Here is an 18,952-nt window from a genome sequence, read left to right on the forward strand (position 1 = left end):
GTAAAAATTTATCCTAAATTGGAAATTTATTGGTGTTATCGCTCATGTGTCGATTCATTTGCATTGAAAATATGTAGAAAAACAAAATTAGAAAGGAAGATAGAAATCAAATTTTAGTTTTACTTCCGAATGGAAGCTTCGTAATCGCTCAAGTTTAAGTTTCCTATTTTTTGGATTAGGGTAACTAAATATGGTCTAAAAAGTCAGAATATGTGATTCGTAGACGGTGTCTCTATGTATGTATGTTTTTTTTTTCTCTAAATTTTCTTATAAGGGATCAATCGGATTTAATGAATTTTTTCATAAATCTATAGAGTTGAATAAGCTCTATTCATTGATACCAGTTAAAATTCAAGTTGTCATACAGATTCGAATAAAATGATATTTTCCAAAATCAATTTTTCAACGATCACTCAACAAATTCTCATCAAAATGGAATCAGTCATGGCTAAAAAAATTGATAACAATACTCTCTCGATTCTATCAGAATAGAATCGGGGTCGCACGATTTGTTGTTGAGTTAAAACTGGTTATGTGATTTGAAAGAGAAAATCGGATTTTCATGATTACTGAAAGAATCATCAATAATAACAATTTTTTTCAATTTAATTATCGTTTTGGTTTTTCAAAGAAGAAATGTTTAAAAATCAGGACTTAACCCAGTATCGTATGTGAAAATCAACATTTCCATTGTAATCACAGATTAAAATCTGAATTTGAAAATCAACATTTCCATTGTAATCACAGATTAAAATCTGAATTTTTTTTCATTAGATGTGAAAAAATCAAGAATTTTTTTGACACCTCATAAAAAATCATCCACCGTTTTGTAAACAAGTTTTATTATTTATTTATAAGAGGGAAATGTTTGAAAAAATATCAATATTTTGCGAAATTTGATTTAGATAATACTGACTGGGTATGAATTGTTTCAAATTTTTTCCATGCAATTTAGTTGAAAAATTAAAAAACTGAAAATATTCAAAAGGGCCGAAGGGTACAGCTACATTAAACCATGGCTACAAAAGTATACTTCAGTGCCTTCTTAATCACGTAAAAAACTAATTCCCGTCTTGAGAGAGTGTGAATGTACAATCATTTAACAGAACGAAATAATACGGAAAAATTTTGATGATAGGTCGATTGAAGACACTACTGTAACATGAAAAAATAGGAGAAAAGAATCCTGAAATAACAATTGAAAGAAAGAGAATCCATTCGGAAGCAAATTGCTAATTTATTGGCAACAATAACTATACCCACCTATAACAAATACCGTTATCCACTTATTTTCTGTATTCATGGTGAAACAAAATTCTTTGTTGAACAGATACAAAATGCTGGTAAGAAGATTTTCATTTTTTCATAAATTCATGTCGATATTTTTTTTGTTCAATCATGTTTCTATTCAGCAGCACAAAATTATTCAGAGTATTTACAGAATTTTGCATTAAAATACAGGTGTATAAAGAAATTAACATATTATATTTCTCATTTTTAGCAAATTGTGGTCACTTGGTGACTCTCTATTTTTTAACATTCTAAAATTTTATTTTCAATGTCTCCACAGCAGTATTTTACCTTCATTATTATTTATATTAATTATTTTTCATTTTATCCCTTAAAAATTTGTTTTTCAGCAAAACAAAAAAGAGAAAAAGAATAGTTGAAATTAATGTGTAAAAAAAGCGCTCAATTAATTACAAGGAAAGGGATATTATAAATTTTTATGATTTCAATCCTTCAGGAGTAAATTAATAATAAATGGAACATTATTCAGTGAAATTCACGTCGATACAGCAGACGTTTACATGGTCGACCGATTTACTTATACTCCAAACTCCACTCGCACCCCTCCCCCCTCTTTTCGAACATCATAGCGTTCACGTCCATTTTTACGTGCACATCCCCATTTTCCATTCTTTTCATAAATGCCTCTTAAACCAAATAATTCATCCGTTTTAAACAATTGTTAATAGCTAGATTGTTTATAATAAAATTTAATAAAATGGCTGATATGAGTCTCGACGATATAATTAAGAAGAAAAAGCCACAGGGAAAGATGGGACTGAAAGGACGAGGCGGGTAAGCTACAGAATTTGTTATTATCATTGAACTATTTCGAATTCTTTCTACTGAAACAAATTCAATTTCCATTTCGCTGATTTGTTGCAACAATAAAAACAAAGTTTGAGTTAACAATGGGGAGAGTTTATTCGTTTTATTCGAAGGAAGTTCGATCCTAACCTCAATTTTTCAGGACTCAGATGTCCATGATCGCTATTTACATGAAGACAGATGTGATTATTAGACAGAAAATTGATGAATGCACTTCCGAGCTTTTGTGACAGAGTTGAAGTCATTGACTTTATCATTCAACTTTGGCCTCAATTTCTCTACTTCTCTGAATGACATTCTGTGTCAGGCTCCATGCAGACTCGGCAATTTTTATTTGCATGTGCTGCGTGTGAATGTAGTTTCATGAAGTGTCGTGAAATGAGAAGAAACAATATTCAATATTATAATTTCGAACAATTCTAAAAGATTCTAAACAATTCAATTTAAGTCTAAACAATTGTAAAAGTTGCTGAAATCAAGCATAACAAGTTCACTATAATTCATAAATATTCTCAACAAATATGAAACCCTACCCCAAGTTATTTTTAAAAATCAAATGGAGAACCACATTTTTGAAGTTGATAAAATTCCCTTATAGGTCAATTTTTGGACCGGGGTTAGCTTCAGGACGATTTCATTGAATATTCCATAAATAAAATGAAAATTGTACGAATTATTTTACCTTTCAATAATATTACTCGCGTATAATTGTGTGATCAATTATTTTTTTCAACCAGTTTATACAAACGTAAATTTTGTTTTATTGAAAGGTAAGAAATACCAGGCCAAATAGATTGTTAATCTTCGAGATGTGATTCTCCTCCGGAAAATATTGCGCTATTTTCCACGTGTGACGCTTTCGGAAGAGAACTTCTTTTTTTTCTCCACCACGCTTTGTCACTGATCCTTAGCAAATTGCAGCGCCATGCCACCCAGCACTGTACCTACCGAATATATATGAGATATTCCACGCCAAATGAGTCAACCGCTGACCCTCACCCTCTTGGAAATTGATGGCGATTTTTTCTACGATTGGGGAGGTTGAAAAACTATATCTCAAATTTTTTCAGATTTTTTCGACAGCCCAGTTTGGAGATATGATTTTTGTTTCGTTTTTCCGGTTTTTTTTCAATAACTCGAGTTCTATCCATCCGATTTTGATTTATTAAGCGTCAAAATTTTTCATTTTTTACTGCCTATAAGAAGATTTTTAGTGAATTTTTTTTTCGATCTCTAGATGCGCATAATAACTTTTCGAATAAAAAAGTTGAAAAACTTGAATTTTCTAAATTATGTCACGGATGATTTGTTTCATTTTTTTTCAGTAATTCTTATAATGAAAACAAGTATTTTGAGCCATCATACAAGTTGGGCATCGTCCTGGATCTATTTTATCTTCAATTTTTTCGTTTCGAAATTCCGTAAATTTGATCGGAACACCTCAAAATGGCGTTGATTGGCTCTGATTATAGACAGTATGAAGTGAATTTGATTGTATACCTATATATTACATATTTTTTCGATAGATAATCGAAGTCGTTTTGTGGTCTTTTGACAACATTTGCAAAATTTCCAAAAGAAAAAATTAAAAATAACATAGATTCAGGAGGATGCCTAACTTGAATGACAGCTCAAAATACTTGTTTTGATTATGAGAATTACTGAAAAAAGAAAAANGTATGAAGTGAATTTGATTGTATACCTATATATTACATATTTTTTCGATAGATAATCGAAGTCGTTTTGTGGTCTTTTGACAACATTTGCAAAATTTCCAAAAGAAAAAATTAAAAATAACATAGATTCAGGAGGATGCCTAACTTGAATGACAGCTCAAAATACTTGTTTTGATTATGAGAATTACTGAAAAAAGAAAAATTTGAATATCAACCGTGACATAATTTGCAAAATTCAAGTTTTTCAACTTTTTTTTCTCGAAAATTCGTTATTATGAGCATCTAGGAATCGAAAAAAAATTACTAAAAATAGTCGTATCGGCGATAAAAAATAGAAAATTTTGACGCTTAATAAATCAAAATCGGACAAATATAACTCGAGTTATTGGAAAAATGTGAAAAAAATCACATTTCCGAACTGGGCCGGCGAAAAAATCTGAAAAGATTTGAGATACAGTTTTTCAACCTCCCCAATCGTAGAAAAAATCGCCATTAATTTCCAAGAGGGCGAGGGTCAGCGATTGACTCATTTGACGTGGAATACCTCATATATATTTTATATGTTGATATTTCGAAAAAAACTTCATCACATGATTATGCATAAGTGTTACTATTGATAATGATAATAATTCGCACAATTTTTATTCTATTATTTATAGAATAATTAATAAAACGTGAAATCGTCCAGGTACCCGAGTCCAGTTATTGGCCTGTTCACCCTATAATACCTTGCTGATTGAATAATGTTTCAAAAAGTAAAAAGAGTTCGTTGTACTCCACTCCCTCACAACTCTCAATTTTCAGTATTCGCAAAGCTCCAGCACGCACCAACGTCCGGCCAACCCAGCCACCGCGTAGAACAAAGCCAATAACAGACGCTCGTTTCAAAATAATCCAAAAGAACCGAGAGAAGCTGACGGACGCTCGAGACAAACTAGCTCAAATAGCGAAGCAATCAGACGCTCGTCTGAAGCTGGAAAAACTCCGAGCAACCCACAAGCCCCCATCATTGGCCACAATCTCCCGAAAGACTGGTCGCAATGGAAAAATTTCGCTCTCCACCAACAGAATTCCCCCCTTGGTTCCCTCTTACGACTCGCAACTCCCGTATAATGTTCCCCCAAGGATCGTTGGATACAGAGGGAGCCTTGGAGAGCCCTCCTACATGGAGAACATGTCCATGGACTACCAAGACGACAGTTACATGGTCGAGGCGCCTTTGAGACGAACTGTGAGCAACGAATATGCACCTGGACCACCTCCACCCCCTCCAGTATTTGGTATCAAGCCTTCTGCTGGTTATTCGTGGCCAAAGAGTGCACAGAGGCCAACGATAATCAGAAAAACTGAGGTGGAACGACCCAGAGAATACAAAATTATTCCTAGGATCCCAATGGGACAGAAAATCGATAGTTATCGGGACGACTGGGGATTTGGGGGCAAGACGAGAACGATTTTGGCTGATGAACACGAAGAGAAATACTTCGATGTCAGGAGTCATAGGGATGTTGGGGTCAAGTCGAGGCTGGAGGGCAGTGGGACGAAACCCAGGGCCTTGGGCGTCCTGGGGAGGGCCAAGAGCAGCTCCTCTGGAGGCTCTAGCCAGCCCACGGGGTACAGGATCGTCGTGTCGAATCTGCAGGCTAATGTCACTCAGGAGGACATCAAGGAGCTGTTTGAGGATGTTGGAGAATTGCTGGTGTCGAGGCTAGTCAGGCCTGGAACTGCTGAGGTCATTTATAAGACACTGAAGGATGCCACCAAGGCCGTGGAGACGTACCATAACAGGCAGCTGGATGGACATCCTATGAAGTGTCTGCTGGTTAATCCTAGACCGAAGAATAATCCCACGGCTCCGGCTGTCAGACCGCTGACTGAGTAAGTTGTCGGGGGATTTGGGGGACGGGGAGGGGCAGAGGTAGGGGAGTAAAACGTAATGAGATAATTAGGGATTTTTGGAGAATTTTGAGAGATCTTTCTGCTGGAGGATCTCTTGGAGGATTAAGGGGTTCGGATTAAGGTAACGTGGGAGAGTTATTACGTTTTGCTGATTCATTTCTTAAGGATATCCAAGTATTTTGGCTATTTTTTCTACAGTGAAATGGGTTTCTACTTTGTAGTCGAACATCAGAGCTTTCATTTGAGCCCTAAGTTTCTGGAATTATACAATGATTTTATTATTTAAACTTTGCAGGTCTGAATTTGAATATCGATATTGAGTCGTTAGAAAACATTTTGAAAATCTGAAAAAAAATGGAAAGTTTGCTTTTAGGGGAAGATTGAGGAAACAATTAAAAAATTGTAATTTTTGAAAATCACAAGCATTTTCTATAAATAATTTATAAGAATCAATTTTTCACCATAAAAATCATTTGTTCGGAATCGTAAACAGTTTATTCACATGCAGAATATTACCAAAAATCGATTTCATTCTTGAGCAAATAAGGTTTCCGAAAGTTTGAACAATTTTAATTATTTATTTATAAACAACGAATGTCTAAAAAATAATAATTCTGGGCAAAATGCAATTTGCATAACGCTAAATATTCATAATTTTTTTTTTTAATTTCTCAGGCCATTTAATTGACCAATTTGATGATTGAAAATGCAAATGTGTAGTGTGGTCTGCACCAAACTGTAAAAGATTAACTTACTTTGGCTATTTTTTCAACAGTCAAATGATTTTCTACTGTTCTAGTCGATCATCAAACCTTTCATTTATTCATAATTGTAATAAGTTTATTCATATTCAGACTTTTACCAGAAATCTATTTCTTGTCTAAAAATAAGATTTACAAAAGTTTAAACAATTTCAAATATTTACTTATAAACACCAAATGTTTGAAAAACTAATAATTCTGTGCAAACTTTAATTTCAATGCCGCTGAATATTCATGACATCAAATTTTTCTCACGCAATTCAATTGACTAATTTGATGATTGAAAACGGTTGAATCTTGAACGAGACTCTTGATGGGTCTGTTTGGAGAGAGTAGATTTTTATGGGAAATCCTTTTTTAGAGGAAACGATGACCATAAAAATTGACTTTGCCCAGGCTATTAGGAAATCGAGATTTTTATCAATTGTCATGTATTTGATTAATTTATCGACTATGAAGACGAAGAAGATGATTTATTTTCATAGCAAGATTTTTCTTCTCCTTGTCATCTGTATGACAAAATGATATCAGCCACGTTATCGAATCCGAAAATATGGTAATGAGTTGTAATTTCCTTTTCTTGGGCAAAAAATTCTGTTTTCTGTTTGACGAAAGAATATGGATCGCTTTTCGTATTTGAGTGTTTCTCTCAAGTGAGAAATTAACTAATTATCCACAGAAACTAATTTTCATTTTCATTTCGGAAAAATATTAATTCTTCATTGACAGTTTTTCTCTGTTTAATTATTACAAAGAAAATACCAAAAGATCACTGGAATTACATCCCTAGTCAAAAAAGAAAAACAATTATGAGTTAATTAATAAATCCTCTACGTGAAAATTTATTGGGAATCCTTCCAATGTTTGAGAAGTATGAAATTTCATCTTTTACAGATCCAGAAGAACAGCAAGCTCCAGTTACGTGCAACCAAGCTTGGGTGCAGTCCATCGGGCTCTTTTCGATGACTGCCACAACTGAATAATGATTATTATCATCATCCACTTTTTTCAACACCTCATGATCAATTATTATCACCCACTTATCTGAATTATCATTTCAAAACGGAGAATGAGGCAAATTGAAGATCGTTGAGAGTCAACGAAACGCCAGGAGTCTAAAAATTTATTTAGAAGAGGCTAAATGAAAAGACAATTTGCAAATAAGTTGATATGAACTGCCGGAAAGAGGAGAATTAGACAAAAGAAATATCTAAACTGACTTAATTACGAGGATACAGAATTTTCTTCATGAATTCCAACGAGAGAGACATTAATCTTGTTTCAACACCTTACGACTCAGTTATCATTTTCGTAGGTGAAAAAACTGTTGAATTCATAATATTTTGGTATGAAGAAGATGCTCATGATGAAAATCTCAAAAAAAATTTCCTGAATAAAGAAATTACATTTTTAATTAATTTCCATTGGAATTGATTGATGACACATTTTTCAAGAATAAACGTTGTGACGTGCGAGGCGTTCATCTTCTCCCTTAAGGACGTTTAATTTTTTTACCAGGAAAACTTTGGGGATGGGGAAACGAAACAAATGAACGCTTCTGTTAAGTATTCATGCAATTATCCTCCAAATAAATTCAATTGAATAATTAAAAATGAGTCAATTCAATTAAATTCTCGATTACCAACAAATGAAAGCTCTTTGAAAAATGTATTTCCATTGTATAATTAGAGAAATAATAATTTTTCACTCACAAAATCATACTGAAGATGAATAATAGAAGATATGAGTCTAACCTGCACCATTTGCTAATATTTAATTGAATATTCACTTATTTGGGCGCTAATTGCATGAATAATAGCAACTTTCGGTCATTTTCAATACTTGTCTCAATGAAAAAATTAATCACCGCCGAACTACGGCGAAAAACAAACAAATTAGCGCCAAAATTCTTGACATTTTGACAATTTTGGGTGAAAATTTCAGATAAAAAAAAAACTTTTTCAGTAATTAACGATTAAAAAAACGTTTTCTCGTATAAATCCCGTCAAACTGAAGATAATATTATGTACGACGTCTCAATTTAAAGAGTTTCATGTTCTTTGAGTGTAGCAAAGGGCTACACTCAAAGCACTAATAGTAATTTTGAAAAAAATAGTAATCATAGGGCTACACTGATAGCAATTTGGACAAAAAAAAATTTTGAGAAAAGCACAATTCTCAAAAAATCACAACTCCCTCAATTATGCATATTTTTTAATTGTTCTTCAAAATTTTTGTCTAATCGCTATCTTTTCAGAAACAAAATGAGACGAAAATCCCCAGTATCGACTTTTTTGTCCTACGGATTTGGCGTGGATCTGCTCAACTCAATTACTAGAAAACTGCGAAATTAAAAATAAATGGTGAATTAAAATTTTTATCATCATGAAGAAGTTAATTCAGCCTTCAGTTGACAAAGAAGTTGTAATTTTTTTTAATGAACTTGAACTCATCTTTGACTGTGGAACTGCTTAGTCATTGAGAAACTCTTAGGCGTATTTTCATTAAGAAAGCATTAAATAAATAAAATTGAGGTATAATTGTCTCCACACGTCACAATGCCTTCCAACTTCTTCGCGTGCGCTTGTTCCTTCAGAAGATATTCGCGAAATTATAGCAGAACGAAAACAATTGAATATCAAAAAAATGAAAAAAAAAATTTATGGTAGAGAATTTTTATTTACTTGTACAAGAATGATCACAAAGTAGTAAGTCCTTCCTTTAACTCTGAAGAAAAATACAAAAGCTAATTGGTACCTTAAATACAGGAGGAGAAAGTTCATCGACGTGCACTGAAAAATATTCTCATGATGCAAATTCCCTCGATCATTTGAATCTATCAAAAGAATTTTCACGTTTGTCATGTGACAATTTTGAGTTTTCAACTCTTTTTAAAATATATTAGATGGCACATAAATATTTACTTGAGTCCCAAAAACAGAACATAAACAATTTTTCCCCCACATAATTCAATGAATCTCACATAAAATTGTAGTAAAAAAACATTCGAGTGTCACGTCGCGTTAATTGGACATAGAAAAGTTATAGAAAAAATTAGTCGGGCCAAACTTGTAGGAGAAAATAATACATAAATCAAGTACAGAAAGTCACTGAACCATAACAAACAAAAAATATTTACAAAAAATTCGATTTTGGGAGACTCAAATACTGAATCAATAATTTAATATTTATTCTGCTATTTAAATTACGTTGTTTAGTTTAAATCCACTCAGTAGACTCGACTACACCCAGAAAAAATGTCACTGCATGCTGATATTGAAGAAAAATCCCCTCGATTTCACCGATTTTTTTTCTTCGAACTCATATTGCACAATTCTAGGGTTTAAATTTGAAAAACAAATGTGACATTTTCTCTGAACTGATTTAAATTGCTGAATATTTGTTGTCACTGTTAAAACTTCTTTTTTTTCAGTTTTAGTGGATTTTTGAATGCATTGGAATTTGTTAATGTCTACGTGAATGATTGGCTTTTGGTTTGTTTGGCATTCTCAGAGCCTCAGCATAAGACATTTCGAGTCTTCTGAGTCTGGCAACTTCCTCAGATGCTGAGGATGGTTTATATTCCCTACTGTAGTCCAATGTTGTGGAATTGTGCTGATCATTGTGTCGATTGTGTCCATTTATTCTACGACTCGTTGGTGATTCTCTCGTTCTACTCGAGAATACGTGAATTGTGTTACCATTCCAAACAGTACCATCCTGTTCAGCTTGTGTTAGTGGTCGGAATTTTTGTCGTCTACCACCGCTGTTTGACTTGGCCTGCAAGAATTTCGGATTTTGACTTGGCACGATGTCTGGTGTTGTTGATCTGTCATTGAAGTTCAACTTTTTCTGGGCACTTTTCTTCGCTGTGTTCTTCTTCCTCACCTGGAAAATATTTTTACATAATTAATGAAAGCATTTTAATAGGAAAAATAATTAGTAGTGCAGTGAAGTCAGAGTAGAAATTTAATTCCAGAAAGAGAAAGAATTTTATTGCAAATGCTTTAGGACTGGAAATATGTGGTACACTGAGAAAGAAATATATTTTTGCCAAATATTTTCTTTTACTTGAGAGAAGCATTTATTTTTTCAAAATCGTATTCCTCCAGGCGAGCCTGATTAGGTTCGAATTATGATAGTCCTGTTGGTTTAGAAGATGACTATGTTGAACATGACCTTGAATAAACTTTTCCAATAATTGTTCATTTTTCCTAAATTTCTTATTTTCTACAGGGAAAATTTCAATTAATTTGTTAATGGTTATAATTATTGAGGGAGTTCACTCAAGCTTATAACTTACATGAATGTCTTCTAGAGCAATATAATTGTCATAATTGAAACCTAATGAGAATTCCCTGGGAATGACTCGACTGGAGAAATACAGTATTGAAAACATGAATACATTTCTCAAGTAAATGGATATTTGACCAATTTTTTTTTCGCAGTGCAGAATTAATCCAGAAATCTTTTTATAGCTTTTAAAATTTTCTACGAGAAAGATTTGTTTACAAAATTTTCAGCAACTAGCTACTCCCGAGATAGGCGAAAGATTAAAGTTTGTAAAGTAGTCCTTTTTATGCCCTTTCTTACAGAATAAAATGAAGTCGAATGCATGAATCGATTGTTGATCATGTGGAATGCTTACTTTTGTCAGCAGAGCGATTACGATTGAGAAATTGGCACGAAAGAAATGATAAGAGGGAATGGAATTTTATTTCCGAATAGAGGGATGAATGAGAATCTTTTGTATTATGATGATGACAGTTGGATAAGAAGTAATAACACGCACGAAAAAATTTAATAGATAAACCTATCGAATTCGTTAGAAAATTCTATTGAATTTCTATTAAACTTTCTATTAGTATTTGGCTGATTCTATTGACATGTTCAATAGAAAACATTCAATAGTTAACAGAATTCGATTTTTCTATATAACTTATTAATTTCGTATATTTTCTATAGAATTTGCTCGACTCGGATTTTCTAAGTTTTTTTCATTCTATTTTTCTTTTCTTCTCATCAAGAAAATCAAATGAAAAAACTTAGAAAAGTTCAGCCAAGGAAATTCTATAGAAAATATCTCAATAGAATAAGTTATATAGGAAAATTGAATTCTATTGACTTTTTCTACTGAATATTTTCTATTGAACGCTTCAATAGAATCGGCCAAAAACTATTAGAACAGTTCAATAGAAATTCAATAGAATTTTCTAACGAATTCCGTAGGTTTTTCTATTAAATTCTTTCGTCCGTAAATCCCAAAAATTGGCAGAATGCAATGGAAATTTCAGAAGATCATGACAAAATGCAGGCATTTAAGAAAAAAGTATTATCAAAATTTTCCTAGATATGAAAAAATAATAATGCAAATGTTCGAATTCTGCTATGAATGTTAGAAAAAGGTCAATATTCAATTTTTTCGAGAAAAATTGAGGACATTGGTTATTATAAATATCCTAAGAGTCTGAAAAGGTGAATAATAAAAAAAATCCATAAAACGATCTGCCTACATCGAAATATCCTCTAGACACTGAGAAAACCTCTCCTCCTTTCAAAAATGCTCAATTATTTATATTAAGGTACTTCTTCAGTATAACTTTGAGCTATAGAGTGAGGGTAAACATCAAAGGTGCCGACACTCCGCTGCATCGTTCGAAAAAAAAATATGAAAATTTTAAAGATTCAAGAGTGGATAGAAATTTTGCCGCTCGGATTCCTTTTTATTTATCCCATTTTACTAAAGATGAAAGAAACGTGAAATTGTGTTATATCGAAATATCTCGAAACTGCCTGACCGCTAATCCTCAATTCTGATTGGTCAATGAGTCACGTGAAATAGTAGCTGAAAAAAATTCCCGGTATTTTCAAATTCTTCAAATGCCAAAAAAAAATTCTGCGTCATATTTTTCATTTTTTTATGTGTGAAGTTTATCTTTATATCAAAACACCTCTAAATTGCCTAATTGTTGATCATGAGAAAAAAAACAGTATTTTAAATTTTTTTTCAACTCACAAATTAGTGTCTTCACTTCCCAAATTTTAATTTTTTCATATTTATCATTCACAAAAATGATCAATTCTTGCTTCTCAGATTTTCATACATAAATTCTAAACTCTACAAAATTCATGAAAATTCTTCGGTTTCCCAAGTAATTCGAGAAAAATCTGTGAAGATCTACGGTTATCTGGAAAACTGTCAAATTTTCCAAAGAATTCAAGCAATTTTTTCAGTTTTCTAGGAAATCAATTCATAACCCTCCTCTCATTTTTCAACAATTACAGATTTTATTCAGATTATTTTAAAAAGTCAAAAAAAAATTAATCGAAGATTAAAAATTATTCATTGATGTTTCACTCTTCATTCTCTTAATTCTCTTCAAGTCATTATCAATATTTATAAAACATCTATGCGTATATGAAGTTTAATAAATTTGATTTCTTCATGTTCACAACGAATAGATGAGCGCGCGCACAGTTCTAGTGACTCATAATTATTCAACCGACGATTTTTTTTATTCTCAAATAAAAAAAAAAGATTTTATCGATAAATTGAAACTATCGTCAGAGATCAACAACCAGGCATTTTCGTTAGACGAAGTTGGTGTTACTGTCCTTTGATATGACCCTAAACTACACTATAGTAGGGTTGCTTCAATTTACTATAGGACCTACAGTCGAGCTAACCCTGTACATTCTAACCGTCTCTCATGTTACACCGGTATTTTTCCCTAGTTTAACAAAAATTTATGATCCTGTGATACATTTTCAATGATTTCTCGAAATCTGTGCACTAATAAATTATGAAATTGCAGATATATTCTTGGAATGTGTTCTATGGTGGAAATCGGGTATTTGCATTGCTTATACATTGTCGATGCTCATACTGAAGAGTTGAAAAGTGACTCTCATAATACGCTGTACAAATGATGTTTTTAATCATTTTTTTTCACAAAAAACTGAGCAGTCAATTGTGTTGGGACTCCTTCCGATATATTCCTGGCTATTTCAAGAATTTTTCCTCAAAATTTCAAATTTTTTGTACATTGTCGACTGTTTCCATATCACTGACTGGGGAAGTACCTTAAGGTGTTCCTTTCGAAAAAAGTAAATGATGACATTCATCTGAAATTCATATAGGATATTTATAATCACAGTTGGATTATTTATGAATTTTTTTGGAATGTTTCTACATTTCCTTTTTAAATTATTAACAATCAAACTCGCTTCTTATAAATGGGCATTTGATATGAAACTGCTTTACCATCGGAGCTGATCATGTAGTTTCAGTGACTTGGACGGTAGTTGCCATCAGAGTAGAAAATTTCAATTACATTTTTTGTAGGGTAAAATGATTATTTTGAAATATCCAAATTCATATATGCTCTATAACGTCGTTATATGAAGCGCTTAAAATTTGATTTTTAAAACGATCGGGTCACCCTTGAAAAAAAATGGACAGAAATTTTCTACTCTGATGGTAACTGCCATCAAGGTTATATAGCCTTCATGCTAATTCGAAAAATCGTCCTAAGGGTCCATGTCTAACAAATTGAATTGGGTAATTTTCTGGTCAATTCACGAACTAATGGCGCCAGGTGGCCATCCACTTTTCAATGGATCAGGCGAGGAAAGCGCGCATCTGACCATCTTTGTTCAATGCCTTTGGCAAATGGAGTCGGCGCCGACCTGCTGCCATCTGTTTCGGTTTTCCAAAAATACCCCAATTGTTTGTTGATAATTTGTAAACGAAATCTAGAAGAATCCTTCCTAAAAAAAACAGGCAATATCTCGAATCGAAAATGAGAACGCGAACATGGCGGATATCTCGAATGAATGGAGCATAAACATATTCGTCTATGGAATGGAGAAATTAAGGCGGTTTTCATAAGTTCAATCGCCTAACTTCGAATTTTCATGAAACCCGCCTAATAAAAGAGAATTGAATACCATTCTATGAAACACGAATAAACGAGTCATAATTGTCCAAATAATTTAGATTAGAGGAAAATAGAATAATTCTACTTTTTTAATATTGCATTTACTAAGATTTTTTTCGAAAAAAGTTGATTAGAATAAATAGCGAGAATTATGAGATCATCTCATATTTTTGACGTTAAGGATAGAAGAATTTGAATCCAATATAGTGAAAATGATGATTGATTTTTTCTCTCTGAACAAATAATATCAATATCCAAATACAAAATTCAGATATGAATAAAAAGAAGCTGTGACTCAATCTTCCAAATTAAGTTTTAATTTCTAATTTAGTGCTGAAACACGAGATGACAATATTCTAAACACGGAATTATATTGATGAGACGAACAACAGATTAATGGAATTATCGCGTGGACTAACTAAAAATTGATAACAGTGTGGGCACGCACTTTCACGAGAGTATCAACAAACATTGAATTCCAGAAATCCACACCCTAAAGTGTGTTCCAGAAGAAATTGAATTGTAATTATGATTAACATCTTATTCAGTGAGCGTAGGCATTAAAACATGAGCAAATCATTTATTGTAATATGAAAATTTAACAACTGATAAATTGGGACATACGATTCTCATCGGTCGTATTGCTTTTTCCAATGAGAATGATTATAAACAATGAAGTGAAACAATGAGTATTGAATCTGACATAAAAAAGGGCATAACGAAGGAAAAAATCATGTATCATCTGACAACAGCGATGAACGTCCTATAAAAATTTCGAGTCAATGTCATCATTTATTACACAGATGAAGCCCCTTAAAGACTCATCATTCTCGAGAACTTTCAACCTGAAAATTCTTCATCTCCCTCAATGAAATTCTTCTCTCCAAGAATTGACCAAAATCGACGAATCCTCATCTTGTCAATCATCTAAATCCTCAAAACCTGCAGAATTTCAAGCTACATCGTAAAGATCCTAGGTAAATTTCAAATGGAAAACCACGCCGCTGGCAAAAGCATTCAAGGCATCAAAGACGTTCCACTGAGAAGTGCTCAACCATTTCCCTCAAACCCACCAGCCTCCACCATCTCCACCTGAAACCTTCCACCACCGGCAACCCTCTTCAACTACAAAAAAAACCTAAAAAAATCTACCTCATCGAAAATTGGAAAACAATTCTCTCCATCGCGAAACGCGCTATACTCCTCACCTGAACAGACAGATAATCATACTGCTGATGTCTTTTGTGAGGATGTCTGGTAACATGATGCTCACTCTTGCCCGCACTACCACCAGTCTTTCCCTCCTCCCCTTTCTCAGGCGTTGGGGTTTGAATCCTGATGACAGGTTCAGAGACGACTGATGATATGACTGACGACATGACACTCATTGTGTCATCGTTCTCCCCAGAGTCGTCTAGAGTTCTGTTCTCCGACGATTGCGTCGTATTGTCGAGCAAGGGTAGCTTCTCACCCTCGTCTTTAGCCTCAGCTGCTCTCTTCAGAACTCCAAATATCTCTCTAAAGAGTTGACGATACTCTGGTGCTTTGTTAAATCGACTCTCGAAGGAGCTCGTGTCGTCGTAAATACTGAATTTGCAATCGTCATCAGCTATTGAGCAGAGGAATGAGCCGGGTCGACCTTCTGTCTGTGTACCCTTGTTGCTGGTTTCGTCGGAGAAGCCTGATGACGATGTTTCGGCCTCTGAGAAGTCTGTCGGAGTCGCTGAGAATGGCTTCTTCCCGTTTCGACAGTCTCGCGACCGGAAGCTGGTGCCGTTTTGTTTTGAGGGGTCGTTCAGCTCGGGGTTATCGTCGGAGGGCTGTGTCTGGAAACTGTTGAAGTCACCGGACATCTCGAGTTCCTCCTGGAGGGACATGCAGGGCGTGGGAATGCTCGGCTTACGACGCGCTGGCTGACGTTGGACCTCGAGCAGCGCCTCGTATTTCTCGACTAGGACGCGGTAGGGGTTCACGTCCATCTCCGGCGAGAGGCCATTGGCGGGGGTTGGCTCCTGGAGAAAATGTTTTTAATAATTATTATGGAGTATGAGGTGAGGTACACAGAGAAAAAAATTACTGGTCTTCAGAACCTCGTTACCGATTTTAACCCTCGATCACTCGCTCTATGAGCGCGGCGCCGCTCGTTTTCGTTTTTTTATATTTTAGCATGTTTCTCGACGCTTAAAAATTCTGAAAAAGTTAGAGTTCCTAGGTCAATCCTTTTATTAACCCTAGATTGTTCATCCGATGAGGGAAAATCGGCCTCGTATCGTCTTTCTTTAATTACAATTGACTGGGTATACGGAAAAATTTAAAAAAATTTGACTTTGTCAATTGAAGTGTCTAAAAAATTATAGTAGTTTTTAGAACAGCATATCTCCCAAAATTCCTAAAGAAAACAAATTGACGCGACGTTGCTTGAAACTCGTTAAACGCGCCCGGGCATTGTAGACTGAATTCGGCAACGCTAGAGCCTAAATAATACGGCGGGGAATCCCCGCGGAGGTGGCCAAAGTTGCAGGGTCGCATTTAGTGACCAGACTAGGGTTGGGCGTTGGCGTTGTCCCGTTTTTTTCTGGAGAAATTTGTTGAGCTAAAGAAAAAAGAAACGTCGAACTGGCAGTGTTCCTACATTCACTACCGCACTTAAAATGCGCACCGAGGGGTAAGCGCCAAAGTGGCAACAGTGCGCTCGGTTTAAAGGAGATTCTACTATCAAGCGCGACGCAGAATTAACGCGACATGTGCCATTGTTTGAATCAATCTTTCAACTTTTTTTGAATTATGTTGATTTATTCTAATATATCATGGGGTACCTAAAAAACTAGGAAAAAATTTTGTACCCAACCCACTTTACTCCGTAAGTCATTCGAAACCATTATTTTTCACGTTTTCGGCTTTGAAATCCTCCTTGCACCACAATTTTCATCTGATTCACATTTTTTTTTTAAATGTTCGTTATGTTCCATAGAATAGAACTAGGTATTTTTTTTCCATTATCTCAATTGGAGCGTAGAAAAATCATTTTTTTCGGCTTAAGGCTCGGGTGTACTATCTTTCGAATTTTATCTGGATTTTTTTCATCTTTCGTAATCCAAAATTGTCAATTGAGTGAGTAGTACATCATGTAGAAATTCCCAAAAATTACGATGACAAAAAATAGAAAAAATTCTGAAGTTTTTCAAAGAGCGTTTTTAATTGAGATTCAGAATGAGTTGAAAAAAGTGGAAATTACAAATATCTGATTGGCTGTGGCAAATTATCTATTAGCTGTCATTTTCCATGGTGGATAACAAAACACTAACTCCTCATGGGAAGTGACATCAAGGAATCTCAATTTTCAAAACAGTGGTATGTATACTGACTATAGTCAGTATACGACTATAGTCATCTGCCATTTTTAAGTGATAAAAGTGTGATTAAAAAATTCTCCAAAATATTACAACTTTTTTCAGAGCCTTTTCCGTAATAAATGTCTCTGTGCAGTATGGGAAAAGATTTACGAAATCAGTCTTCCCACGGCATGATATTGGGTGACAGGCCGCCATTTGTCACCGTAAATCAGATACATTTTTCAGATTCTTGTTATTCAACTTATTCTGAATATAAATTAAAAATGCTCTTTGAAAAAATGAAGAATTTTCTCTCCTTTTTTTTTATTCTTCATTCATAATTTTTCAAAACTTCTGCATGATGCAGGACTTAATTGACAATTTCAGATAACGAAAGATGAAAAAAACATCGAGATAACGTTCGAAAGATAGTATATCCGGGCCTTCAACGTTTTTTTATTCATTTTTTTCAGTAAAAATTTTCTGGTTATTCATATTGAGAATAATCTCGGTTCCCCTCCTACTTCATCCAATCATTTCCTATGACGTCACAAAGATGTGAAACTCTATAAATTACCTTCTTTAATGTAAAACTTTTCATACCGTAAAACTTGATGTAAAACGTTTTTCATACAGTATAAAAATTATTATTCTGAGTAGTTGAGCACTAAAATAGTAAATAATAGGTGCGAGGACGTCTTTGGGCTCGTCGTCAGCGTGCTGGCCCTATAAACCAAAACGTCCCAGTAGCGCAGGTGCGAGTCCCGGTGATGAAAGATTTTTTCATCGCCGGAAAACGAACCCAGTGCATGTGGAGTTAGTTATGTGGAGTTAGATATAAGTTAGCTTAGAGGCAAGTGCGGGTAGGGAATTAGGCTGGGGTACCGCGTAGGTATAGGGACGGGTAGGTAAAAGACCACAACGGTCATACCATCTGGCACCACCCAATTTTTAGTAAATAATAGGTGTTCAATATTGGAAAGTGACGAGGTTGATGAAAAATCAATTGAGAATCCTATCCCTTTCGATTTATGTAGCGCAAGTATCATCATATATCTATTGATTTTTGAGAATTTCATCCTTGAGTGAATATGTGGCATCGTAGAGGCTATCAGTGAATCAATTCCCCTTATTTTCTCCCAAATTCCAAAGGCGATGTTTGTGATTTTCGTGAATTTCAAAAGTGTATGTGTATAATTTTTCACCAAAAAACACCTTTTATACAC

General features: G+C 34.2%; 2 protein-coding genes across 3 annotated transcripts in view; one reads left to right on the top strand and one right to left on the bottom strand.

Moving 5' to 3' along the window:
* Positions 1-1,869: 1,869 nt before the first annotated feature.
* Positions 1,870-7,950, top strand: LOC107036656. Its single transcript, XM_015254763.1, has 3 exons — positions 1,870-2,085; positions 4,599-5,672; positions 7,349-7,950. The coding sequence occupies exons 1-3, from the start codon at positions 2,009-2,011 to the stop codon at positions 7,431-7,433; spliced, it is 1,236 nt and encodes a 411-aa protein (XP_015110249.1). The 5' UTR covers positions 1,870-2,008; the 3' UTR covers positions 7,434-7,950.
* Positions 7,951-9,113: 1,163 nt separating this feature from the next.
* The window catches only part of LOC107036658 (cerebellar degeneration-related protein 2), a 110,922-nt gene continuing 101,083 nt past the window's right edge, over positions 9,114-18,952 (bottom strand). For both annotated transcript variants that reach the window (XM_015254764.1, XM_015254765.1), the window contains exons 7-8: positions 15,603-16,406; positions 9,114-10,342 (exon numbers count right to left, since the gene is read on the bottom strand). In XM_015254764.1, coding sequence (XP_015110250.1) covers positions 9,920-10,342; positions 15,603-16,406 — 1,227 coding nt within the window. In that variant the 3' untranslated portion in view covers positions 9,114-9,919. The remainder of the gene's footprint in view (positions 10,343-15,602; positions 16,407-18,952) is intronic.

Source organism: Diachasma alloeum, unplaced genomic scaffold (genome assembly GCF_001412515.2).
Source record: "Diachasma alloeum isolate Michigan unplaced genomic scaffold, Dall2.0 Dall_scaffold_00210, whole genome shotgun sequence".
Taxonomy (NCBI): domain Eukaryota; kingdom Metazoa; phylum Arthropoda; class Insecta; order Hymenoptera; family Braconidae; genus Diachasma; species Diachasma alloeum.